Source organism: Pinus tabuliformis, chromosome 2_2, assembly GCF_031772625.1.
Source record: "Pinus tabuliformis cultivar Carrire ecotype Pingquan chromosome 2_2, CPIR1, whole genome shotgun sequence".
NCBI classification, from domain to species: Eukaryota; Viridiplantae; Streptophyta; class Pinopsida; order Pinales; family Pinaceae; genus Pinus; species Pinus tabuliformis.
In genome coordinates, this window is record NC_142300.1 from 572223630 (window position 1) to 572234112 (window position 10483).

General features: G+C 40.2%; 1 protein-coding gene across 1 annotated transcript; it reads right to left on the reverse strand.

The window, feature by feature from the left end:
- Nucleotides 1-691: 691 nt before the first annotated feature.
- LOC149193959 (disease resistance protein At4g27190-like) lies at nucleotides 692-2101 on the reverse strand. Its single transcript, XM_089407489.1, has 3 exons — nucleotides 1978-2101; nucleotides 1278-1819; nucleotides 692-1165 (listed from the first exon to the last, which is right to left on the reverse strand). The coding sequence occupies exons 1-3, from the start codon at nucleotides 2099-2101 to the stop codon at nucleotides 692-694; spliced, it is 1140 nt and encodes a 379-aa protein (XP_089263615.1).
- Nucleotides 2102-10483: the final 8382 nt, after the last annotated feature.

Sequence of the window (10483 nt, forward strand, 5' to 3'; positions counted from 1 at the left end):
TAGAAATTAGGTGGGAGAAATCACCAAAACTTAAGTTGATAAACAGAAATCCTATAGTTCATCCCTTGATTGAATCCACATTCTTTGTACTTTTCACATCATTTATGTTAGGCAACAATTTAGCCCTAGGCAACATTCTAAACAACATTCATGATAATTGTACAAAAAGAAAGTATCTAGAAAATGAGATAGAACTAGGAGTGAGTTCATCAAAGCATGCAAACAGAACCACTAATAAAACTTTGTTAGCAGTGAAAACTACCTGGATCAATCCCATCTGTGTTAGGGGCATCAAGGGGAGCCAATATCGTCACATGTTTTATTACCACATTCCTGCAAGACAGTATGTAGGAGAAATGTTGTGAATAAGAACAACAGCTATTCCAATGTATTCTTATTGCAAACAAATACAAATCAATACAAAACTTGCTTAACTCTTACACTCGAAATTCTTTTTATTAATTACCAACCTGCAATAGACTCGATGTATGTTCCAGAATTGTGAGTTAAGGAATGTAACATTCAAGAATTAAGATTCAAAACTTGAAGACTAGATAGATTACAAAAGTTCTCACACAATGATTTTATTTGGAGTGTATGACAAATCCAAACCTTTAAGTGACAGGATACTACAGAGGCTGTCAGGAAAATCAGCAAGCTTGGAGCAGTTAGACAAGTTGAGAAACTGAAGCTATTGAAGTTGCTTCAAGGTTGGCAATCCTTTTATTGGAGTGGATGACAAATCCAAAACCTGCAGAGACGGGGTATTGTTGAACAATTCTTCTGGAATCTTTTCTAAATCAATATTGGAGGCTAAAACCAAACTCCTCAGTTCTGAACATCTCAAATCATCTAGCAGATCACGAATAGCATTATAGCCCACCAATATTCGTCTGCAATCCATGGAAACTTTGTCAGTTAGAAAGCTCTGCAACTGTTGACGTGCTACCAATAAGCATGTTCCCTCCTTTTGGCCTATGTCAATTGCCATGTCACGAAAAGCTTTATGAATCTTTAAATACTCGACACTATGATAGTCGTCATCAACAATATACTCCACACGCTCCACCAAGCACCTTCTTACCAGTTCATCAATGCATTGCCGCCTAGCATCCATAAAATAAGGTGTCCCTGGCTTGTTGAGGAAGCCTTCCGCGTCCCACATCTGCACCAGCATCTCCACAACAATTTCTTCATCTTCCAGAAATGATGCACAATTTAGAAAAAAAAATCTTTAGATGGAATTCTGACAATTCATTGCAAGTCCATCTTAACACCTGATAAAGCTCTGCGTCAATGGCCTTGAGATTTGTTGGGACGGAAGCATCTCTCTTTCTCATCGAATTTAAAGCATGGCTCCACTCATACTCATTCTTTTTAAACCTCATCACTCCAACAACTGCATTTATGGCCAACGACAAGCCTCTGCAATCCGAGGAAATTTCTCTCGCTCTAGCCTCTACAATATCATTCTCAGGTCCATTTTCAAAAGCTCCTTTTCTAAATAAGTCCCAGCCTTCATCTGAGGACAAGGGTTCTATCTCCAGGGAGTAATCCTTTGCTCCCATCTTTTCAATCACTTGTGTGCTGCGGCTGGAGACTAAGAGTTTGCTACCACTGTTATCCCCAATTTTGATGCCCACTTCACTAAGATCTATTTCCTTCCCAATGTTATCCAATATAAGAAGCAATTTCTTTTTGTCTACAGATGCACTCAATTTCATCTTTTTCGTCTCAGGATTATCATTTTCCTCCATACTTATATTCAGAGCCTCCGCAATGAAAGCCTGCAACCGTTCAATTTCAATGTTCCCACAAACTGTAAACCAAATGACGAGATCAAAGAAACGGCTGACCTCTTTCTTGTAGGTATTGTAGATGATTTTGAGCAAGGATGTCTTGCCCACACCCCCTTTACCATATAGACCGATTACAGACCGATTACACGAACTTCTCAACGAGCTCCCTCCAACCAACCTTGCAGCTTCTCCCGGGCAGATTTAATGCCGGCCGCTACGAATCTGGAGTTAGGCACAGGTTGAAGAAGGCACTGTGCTGTAGGAGCGGCTGAGGACACAATCTGCTCTGCATTGGAGGACATCGAAAAAACCATTTCAAGCTCTTGCGACAGGGAAGCAAGATCATAGAAGACGAAAGGGTACCCCAAGGGAAATCTTTCAGGTCCGAACATTCAGCCGTGAACAATTGCAACCACTCAACTACCTTCCCTTGATCGAACGATTAACAATCTTCTAATCGTCTAACACATAATCTAACGACACACAGGGATGACACGTGGATTTTAGGGAAGTTCATTTGAGAGGGAAACCCCTTACCAGGTAATAAACTCGAAAACAAATAATAAAAATTATTAATTGAATTATTTCAAAAATCTAAGAGATAAAGAAGCATATTAATTTTTTCCATAATTAATAACAATAAAGCTAAAATTATTGACGAATGTCACTTCAAAACCAGTAGGGGATGACAAAATACAAAAGATAAAATAAACTCCAAAAAACTATTAATTTAATTGTTTCAGTTCTTCTTGTGTCTTTGCCTACCACATGTTAGGAAAAACATTATAAAACAACTAATAAATACTTCCATGCCATTTCATGTTTAGCTTTCTCGCCATGTGTCTGATCCACTGGATTTTTCTTGTGTCCATGCCTGCCACATATTTATTTCTATAGGGAAACCATTATAAAATAACAAATAAAAACTTCCATGCCATTTCATGCTTAACTTTGAGACATGGAGATTAAGAAAATATCCGCTGGTTTTATTTCTGTCTACGCATGTTATTTATTTCACCCAGGAAAACAAAATAAAATAACAAATAAAAAATTTCCATGCGATTTCATGTTTAACTTTGAGACATGGAGATTAAGAAAATAGGAGTTGTCTATAATGCTATTTTTTTTTTGGAGATTAAGAAAATAGGAGTTGTCTATAATGCTATTTTTTTGGAGATTAAGGAATTTGGGGGAAGAAATTGAGGTTAAATTTTGGTTTGTTGCAGTTAAAATGATTTTTTAACTGCATATTTGGATTCAGCACCCTCGAAAACTCCTGAGACACTTTCATTGTGCAGAAACTAGCTATCAAACTTGGGATTCCAATAAATTCCTGGCCTATTTCGATCAGAAAAACCCACCAAATTTTTTTTCAAAAAATCGCATTATAGACTATTTCAAGAAAATATCCACTGGTTTTTTTCTGCCCACGCATGTGTCAGGTCTAGCACATAAAACAACGAATAAACCAGACTCTCAAGTCAATTCATCAACGAATAAACAAGACTCTCATGTCATTTCATGGTTAGTTTTCACACACGCATATTAAGAAAATATAAGTCGATAATAATAACAAGTGATACAGAGGTATCGGAATTCTCATGAATGATGAGGTTATTTGGCATATTGGGAATTTTTTTGTTATTTTTTATTTTTTTAAGATTAATCACATTTAATATATGGCAATTTATAAAATAAAAATTTAGATTTAGAAAAATTTTAAAAATAAATTTTAATTTTTGAAATATTTAACTAATATTTATTTTGAGAATTTTTTTTTGTTATTTTTAATTTTTAATATTAATCACATTTAATAAATGGTCAATTAATAAATAAAAATTTACATTTCAAAAACTCAAAGAATAAAAATTTAATTTTTAAAATATTTAATTTAATATTTATTTTTTACTAAAATTATAATAAATTTTATGAATGGTTAGAAAAAATTACAAATTACTTGAAAGCCAAATAGATTTGCCCAGCAACCAAATACAACATAATGTACTCTTTACAAATATAATAATATAATTTATAGTTCACTTATTATATAAGTAAATTTTTAAAAATAAACTAATGTTTGATTTCAATGGACATTAACCACCACCATCATCATCATAATAAATTTTATAAATAATTAAAAAAATTAATTAATTAAAAATTAAATAAATTTCCCTAGCAATGAAATACAATATGATCTACTGGTTACAAATATAATAATAAAAAATTACAATTCACATATTACATAAATAAATCCTTAAAAATAATTTAATAATTCAAAAACTATATATATTTTCCATCATCGATTTCTTTCAAACTCCATCTACTAAATTAACAATAATATATTTTATTTCAATCAACTCGCTAAATCGGATGCAACATAGAATTAATAATAATTTTGCACAACTTTCTTCGCACGTCAAATATATATATTTATGTATTAAAAAAACCATTATATGAATTACTCACCGTTGTGTCCATTCATAACGACTGTACGACTTATTTGGGAGCCGACCAAATCCCAAATAGAAATCAAGGTTTCCACAACTTTGTTCTACCCTATATCCCACTCAATACAACTGGATGAAAATATTTCTTCAGCCGTCTGTGCCACTCAATGCAACTTTGTTCACCAACTATGTCCCGCTCAAGACGGCACTCTGATCACATCGGTGTTCCGGTAAAGACAGCGACTCGTATGACTTTTCGAAACGTACTCTCTGCCTCACGTCCATGATAGTGCGACTTGCGTTACCAATGTCTCCCGTCCAGGAATGAAATTTGACGGCCAAACTACCAGTCACGTCATAGGGTGATTTCTCTATCAAATATAATTTAAAGATTTACCAAAATTGGAATTTAAGAATAAATCTGTTTTGAAATTCCAACCTGATTCTATCAATACCAAATTCAGAAACATAACTCTGAATTTCCAGAGCTTTGATATCACCATGTCCCCACTTAATATTACTTACTATTACTGACCGACGAAAATTCTAATGGAAGTATGACTAGTTGTGCATTGTCAAAGAAGTGTGGATTGACTGAATTTCTACCCACAGAAATTCCGAGTACAACTAATGAGGTTTCGCGATTTGTTCATCTCGGTATCCCGGTCTGCACATTTCCTCTGCATATTGTTCGTCTACGGTATTCTTATGTATTCAAATGCCTCACAGAACCTTCCAACCAATTATCTTTATGTATTATAGAATCCTACAATTATTCTTTATTTCAATTATAAAATTTTGGAATTATTCTGAAATTTAATAACAAAAAGACGTCCCAAATTCTAAATCCTTTCCAATGGAATATTCTACTTACACCCCACAATTGTCAAACACTTGGTGGACTCAATCATGGCCGACTCCCTACAATACATTGTGAAACACACAATGGAGTTGAGTGAATTGCTGCTCCCAAAATTCCTCGAAGAAAAAATGTTAATGACTCGAAGAAACAATGACATTTTTTCCTTTTTCCCTTCTATTATGTGTGATTAATCATAACCTTTTTTTTGTATACGAAATGATTTCATCCCTTTTTTATGAGACATAAAATTGGCAACTTGGTAGGTTTTGTACTCACTTAACATGAGCTAATTTAAAAATTTACAATTATAATTTCTAGTTGAGGGCTAAGCTGGTGAGACACTGTTGCACAGTAATTTGTCACTGCCTTCCTCTCAGTCACCCTGCTGTGCCAAGACTTCATAATCACTAAGCTCCTGCTTTCTGAACTGGCCCCAAAACCCATTTTTCCAAAGTTTTGTTCATGAGCGCGCCTGTTCCTAAAATATCCGCGATGACTGGCGCCCTGTAGTGTATTCCGTGCGCTGCCAGCGCGGAAGGACATCACTTTTCCGCGCTGGTCGACAGCGCGCCTTTCCCCTGTACTTCCGCGTTGACATGACTGTCCCAGTGATTGAGACGCGGCAACAGCGCGACAGTTGCCTAATAATCCGCGCTGATCCAGTTTGGGCGAATTTGTTCAAACAGCCAGCCTTCCAGATAACTCTAGGCTTGGTTGTTAGCTTTGTGAATGTCGACTCCCTTCTATGGCATGTCTGTTCGACCCTTTGCAACAACTTCCCTTGAAGATAAGCTCATCCTTCCACCCTTTTAGGAGACCCCTTCTCCTATATAAACTCTCACCATTACCATGAGCAGCTAGTTAGACATAGCTTGGAATAGCTTGGATTGTACAGAGCTTGTAGTGCTCAGATTGCTGCTACTATAGGTTTGGTGTGCTAGGTGTGGAAGTGATTGATTGCTTAGGGAAGGTTATTTGATGTTGCTTGTGTGTGAGGGAGAGAGTTGTTTGTCTTGGGAGAATCATCCTCAAAGGTGAATGCTTGAGATACATGCTGACTGGCCCCTCCTGAGAAGGTTACCGACGTCAAAACATTTGGTTGTACTCTTCTCTATTTTGATTAATAATAGATGACTCCTATTATTGTTCCATTCTCATTTGTCTATCCTATGGTTAAATGTGAATTACATCTTTTTTGACCGATGTATGGTTGCTTTTACTAGATTTCACGCTTGCGTTTGTTTCCTCTTCGTGTGTGTAGGTATCTATTCGCGGAGATCGCGAAGGATTGTGACCAGCCGAAGCGAAGGAGCGAAGGAAACATCTCTTCGTTAAACGACAGCGCAGGAATCCAAGTAGGTGCTCTTTACCTCTTGTTTAATCGTAATTAGGAACATGCATAGCAACATTGTGTGATTGTTGCTAGACCCCTGCTGGGCTAGTAGGGATCGCCTCTATCCGTAGAGGGGATTTACCTCTCCAACAATTTGGCGACTCCGCTGGGGAACAACCTTTTTGTCTCTTGAGTCCACTTTTGTGTTTGACTTGGATTGGTCTCTTTTCCGAGTTTTTGGGATTGTCTCTTTGCTTATAAACTTTCTGGGTTCTTCTGGGAAGTATCTTAATTGTGAAAAGACTCTTGCCTTTGGTTTGGGAAGTTTTTGTTTTGGCCTTGCTTGTTTTTTGCTCTCAGCGCGTTTTAATTCAGAACAGTCGCGCTGACATCTCGACCCTGTTCCTTTGGTATTCTTTCCATCGTGCCTGTACGTCTAACAGTCGCGCTAACCTCGTTTTCAGAGACAACGCACTTTATTCGTGTCCTTCCGCGCTGACATCGCGCCCCCGCTTCTTTGTGATTTGTGTCATCGCGTCTGTGTGGCTTCTTTCCGCGCTGACCTCATTTTTCTGAGACAGCACGCTTTATCCCTGTCCTTCCATGCTGACGTCGCAAAGTTGCTACAGGCCTCCTCCTGTCAGCGCCGAGTTGCTGAAGGCTACCCGCGCTGATCCTGTAAAGTTCATTTTTGACCAAATTGGCCTCCTGAACCTTTTGCTGTGACTATCCCTTCTTCTCTCCACCTGTTTTATGACTTGCTTTTCACTGTCTGAACTCTGAACTGCTTGATTGCGGAGCTTGGTTCCATAGGGTTCCGTTTTTGTTCAGTTTTCTAATTTTGCGAATACCTTCCCTTTTGCTTTCGCTGCTTGGTTCGTGTTTTCATCATTACTTTTACAGTTGCTGGATTGTGTTGGGTCTCTAATTGACTGGTTGTGACTCTTATCCTTCGGGTGTTCGCTTTTCTCCATTGATTTCGCGCTCTGGCCCTAGGACATCTAGAGGCCGTGTGTGTGTCAAGCCTACCGTAGGAATCTTGTTTGCTTGTTTGACCAGCCGATTTCAGATTTGTTTATGCACTTGTTCAGTGATTGTTGGAGTGTTTTGGTTTGTGTTTCCGAGTGGTTTTTCGCTTCCTCCTTGCTTGCAATCCTTGCTTGTCTTGCCGAGCTTAGATCACATAGCTCGTGCAGAACTTAGTTTTCCTTTGATTTGGAAACTTTGGTCGAGTGTTTTGGGAACTTTGTGTGCTTTCATTAAGTAATTTTCTTGGTGTTCCGGTTCCTCCAAATTCATTTAGATGCTTTGTGTCATTGAAAGGAAATCAAACTAGTAGCTTTGCTTTAAAAAATTGAAAAGGAAAAGAACATTTCGTTGATTTGCATCTTCAAAAGAAAAAGTTTCCTTTCCTCGCTTTAGTTGCATCAAGTTGCTTGTTTGCTTATATTTGTTTTGTTTGGTTAAAATTCTTTGCCCTCTCATAACTAGGATTCATCGAACAAAATGAAATTCTTTGGCATGTAGTTTGCATCTAGGTAATTGTGAGCGAACATACGATAGAGCTTGAAATCGAAACTTAATCTCAAGATCAACTGTAAAATGAACCAAATGAATCTAAAAACGCATTGGAACTAAACGCAAACATCTAGAGGTCTAGGTTAGAGACGTGTTCCGACGTCTTTAAACATAGTCACTATTGTTTCACATTAGGTTAGGTGATTCCTCCTTCTGTGACTCGATAGTGGTCTAACACGGACTGTGCTCCCACGTACCGTCGCGTATATAGGGAGACCCCATTAGGCTTTATCCTTTATCCATAGGAAGCCGAGTTTGCCGCCTTGTGAACTGTAACGCACCGAACACAACATTCGGAAAGATTGACTGCAGTACGGAAAGTCCTTGGCTCTCATACGATTGCTGAGGTGTATAAGCAGTTTTATAGGTTGCTTGGTAAACCTTATACCTAGAGTCTCCAGAGCAGTCACTTTTGATCCTTTTCGGACTCCCTAAATGAAAAGGTGCCTGTGAGCGTCTTGTCACTTCGTGCTCATTAAAACTTCGAAGGAGACTGGAGTCATATTTTCGTCCTTTTCTCGACTCCTCAAACATGAAAATGTCAAGTTTGGTTCTTATGTCTTAAAATTAATTTGGCCACGATAACATCACCTATTTTAGATCTTGTGTGCGATAGTTTTGACTAGGGTTTTATCGTTAGTTTCCTTTAGGTTTTCTAAGGGGTCTGGTCATCCTGGTTGACCCATCAACTCCCGGTCCAAGTGATCAAGGTTCTCCATCCTCTGTTGCTCCAGAGGCACCAGTTGTAAGCGGTACTCTTCCTATTGTTCCGAGTATCCAGCCTATCAACGTACGTGCCCCAGGCGACGAAGATTACATAGAAGATTGGAATCCTATCTCGGAGCCTGATTATACCCCTCGTACCCCTCTTGGTATGTCATCTCCAATGTATTCTTCCCACATGGATGAGACAGCTTCCAGCACCGGCGAGACGCCCGTGGTGACAGACATCGAGACCCCAATCCCGGCTTCCTCTCCCCTCCCACCACGATACCAATCAATGAGGGATAGGATAGCCACTAGGGAAACTTCTACAACTATATGGGATCCTAGTCTTATTGCCTCCACCGGGCCCTTTGTTTTGCAGCCCCTTAGTACACCTCTTACGACAGGGCTTAACACGCCCGTTACCTCAGTTCCCACCCAACCTACTGTCTATGTAGCACGTCCAACTCCGGTTGTCAGTGCTGAACCGGTTTCCTCGTCTGCAAACCCTCAAGCTGGTCCCTTTTCTGATGGCATTCCAGGGTCGGGGCCGTATGATGCTTTTGGGCAACCCATAATGGACCCAGATTACGAAGGTCCCTTCTTTTACTATGATGAAAACGGTGAGTACCTCGAGAACATTTCAGTTCTTCCTCATCGTCCTTTCGAAGAAAACGAGGAACCGTTGAACGTTACGTATGATCCCGCTACTCACACTCTCCATGGGAACCGGGATCCTCCCAGACAGCCCATAGGACCACCCAATCAAGGCCAGCCGCTTTATGTGCAAACCCCCCAGGGGCAACCACTTTATGGCCCGCCTTACCCGGGACAATCTGGGGGCCCACAGGGTCAACCTTACCAGGGAAAACCCATGGGCATTGGAGGTCCGTCATATTCACATCAGAATCAACCTACTGGACAACCAGAGCAACCTTCCATTCAGCAAGGCCAACTGGGTTTCCAGCAAGGGTACCCATCTGGACAAACTGGGTCAGTTTACAATTCTCAGAATCAACCAGTGATCCAACAAGGGTATCCTCTTGGGCAAGGTGGACAACCCTATGTACAACAGGGCCAACCTACCGCCCAGTTTGGTCATCTCCCTGGGCAGGGTGGACAACCCTACGTTCCACAGGGCCAACCTACCGCTCAATTCACGAATCCTTCTGGGCAAGGGGGGAAACCTACTATACAGCAAGGCAAACCCTCTGCTCAGCCTATACACCAAGGAGGGCAGCCTGCCATGCAGCAAGCCCAACCCTCTTCTCAATCCGTTCACACTGGGGGGCAAACGGGCCAACCGTCTATACAGCAAGGTCAACCCGTTGTCCGCCCTAATCGTCAACCTGGACAAGCTGGCCAACCTCGGCGTCAACCAGCTATCCAGCCAGTTCAGTCATCCGTTCCGCAAGGACGACCCTTGGTGGCGCATGGACAACCTGGTGCCCAGCAAGTCTATCCTGCTGGCCAACTAGGTCCATCTCAAATCTGACCGAGTCAACCTTCGGGACATATGGTTCAACCCCAACCGGTTCAAGGACATTACCCTGGGCCTCAAACTCAAATAGGTTATCAACCTTATTACCAAACGCAGCCTGCCTATCAGGCTTCGTATGGGGCCCAACAGTCATATGGCTACCAGCAACCCCAGGGGCAAAATTAGTATGCTCCTTATCAAAATTATCAGCAACCACAGGTCACTCCTTATCAAAATTACCAATATGGTGCACCTGCCGGGCAAGCTGCTAGTACATGG

Coding starts and splice junctions, on each gene's coding strand:
- LOC149193959 (XM_089407489.1), bottom strand. CDS start 2,101: ATGTCCTCCAATGCAGAGCAGATTGTGTCCTCAGCCGCTCCTACAGCA. Junction 1,820..1,977: donor TGCCCGGGAGAAGCTGCAAG/GTTGGTTGGAGG, acceptor TTTGGTTTACAG/TTTGTGGGAACATTGAAATT. Junction 1,166..1,277: donor TTGACGCAGAGCTTTATCAG/GTGTTAAGATGG, acceptor ATGCTGGTGCAG/ATGTGGGACGCGGAAGGCTT.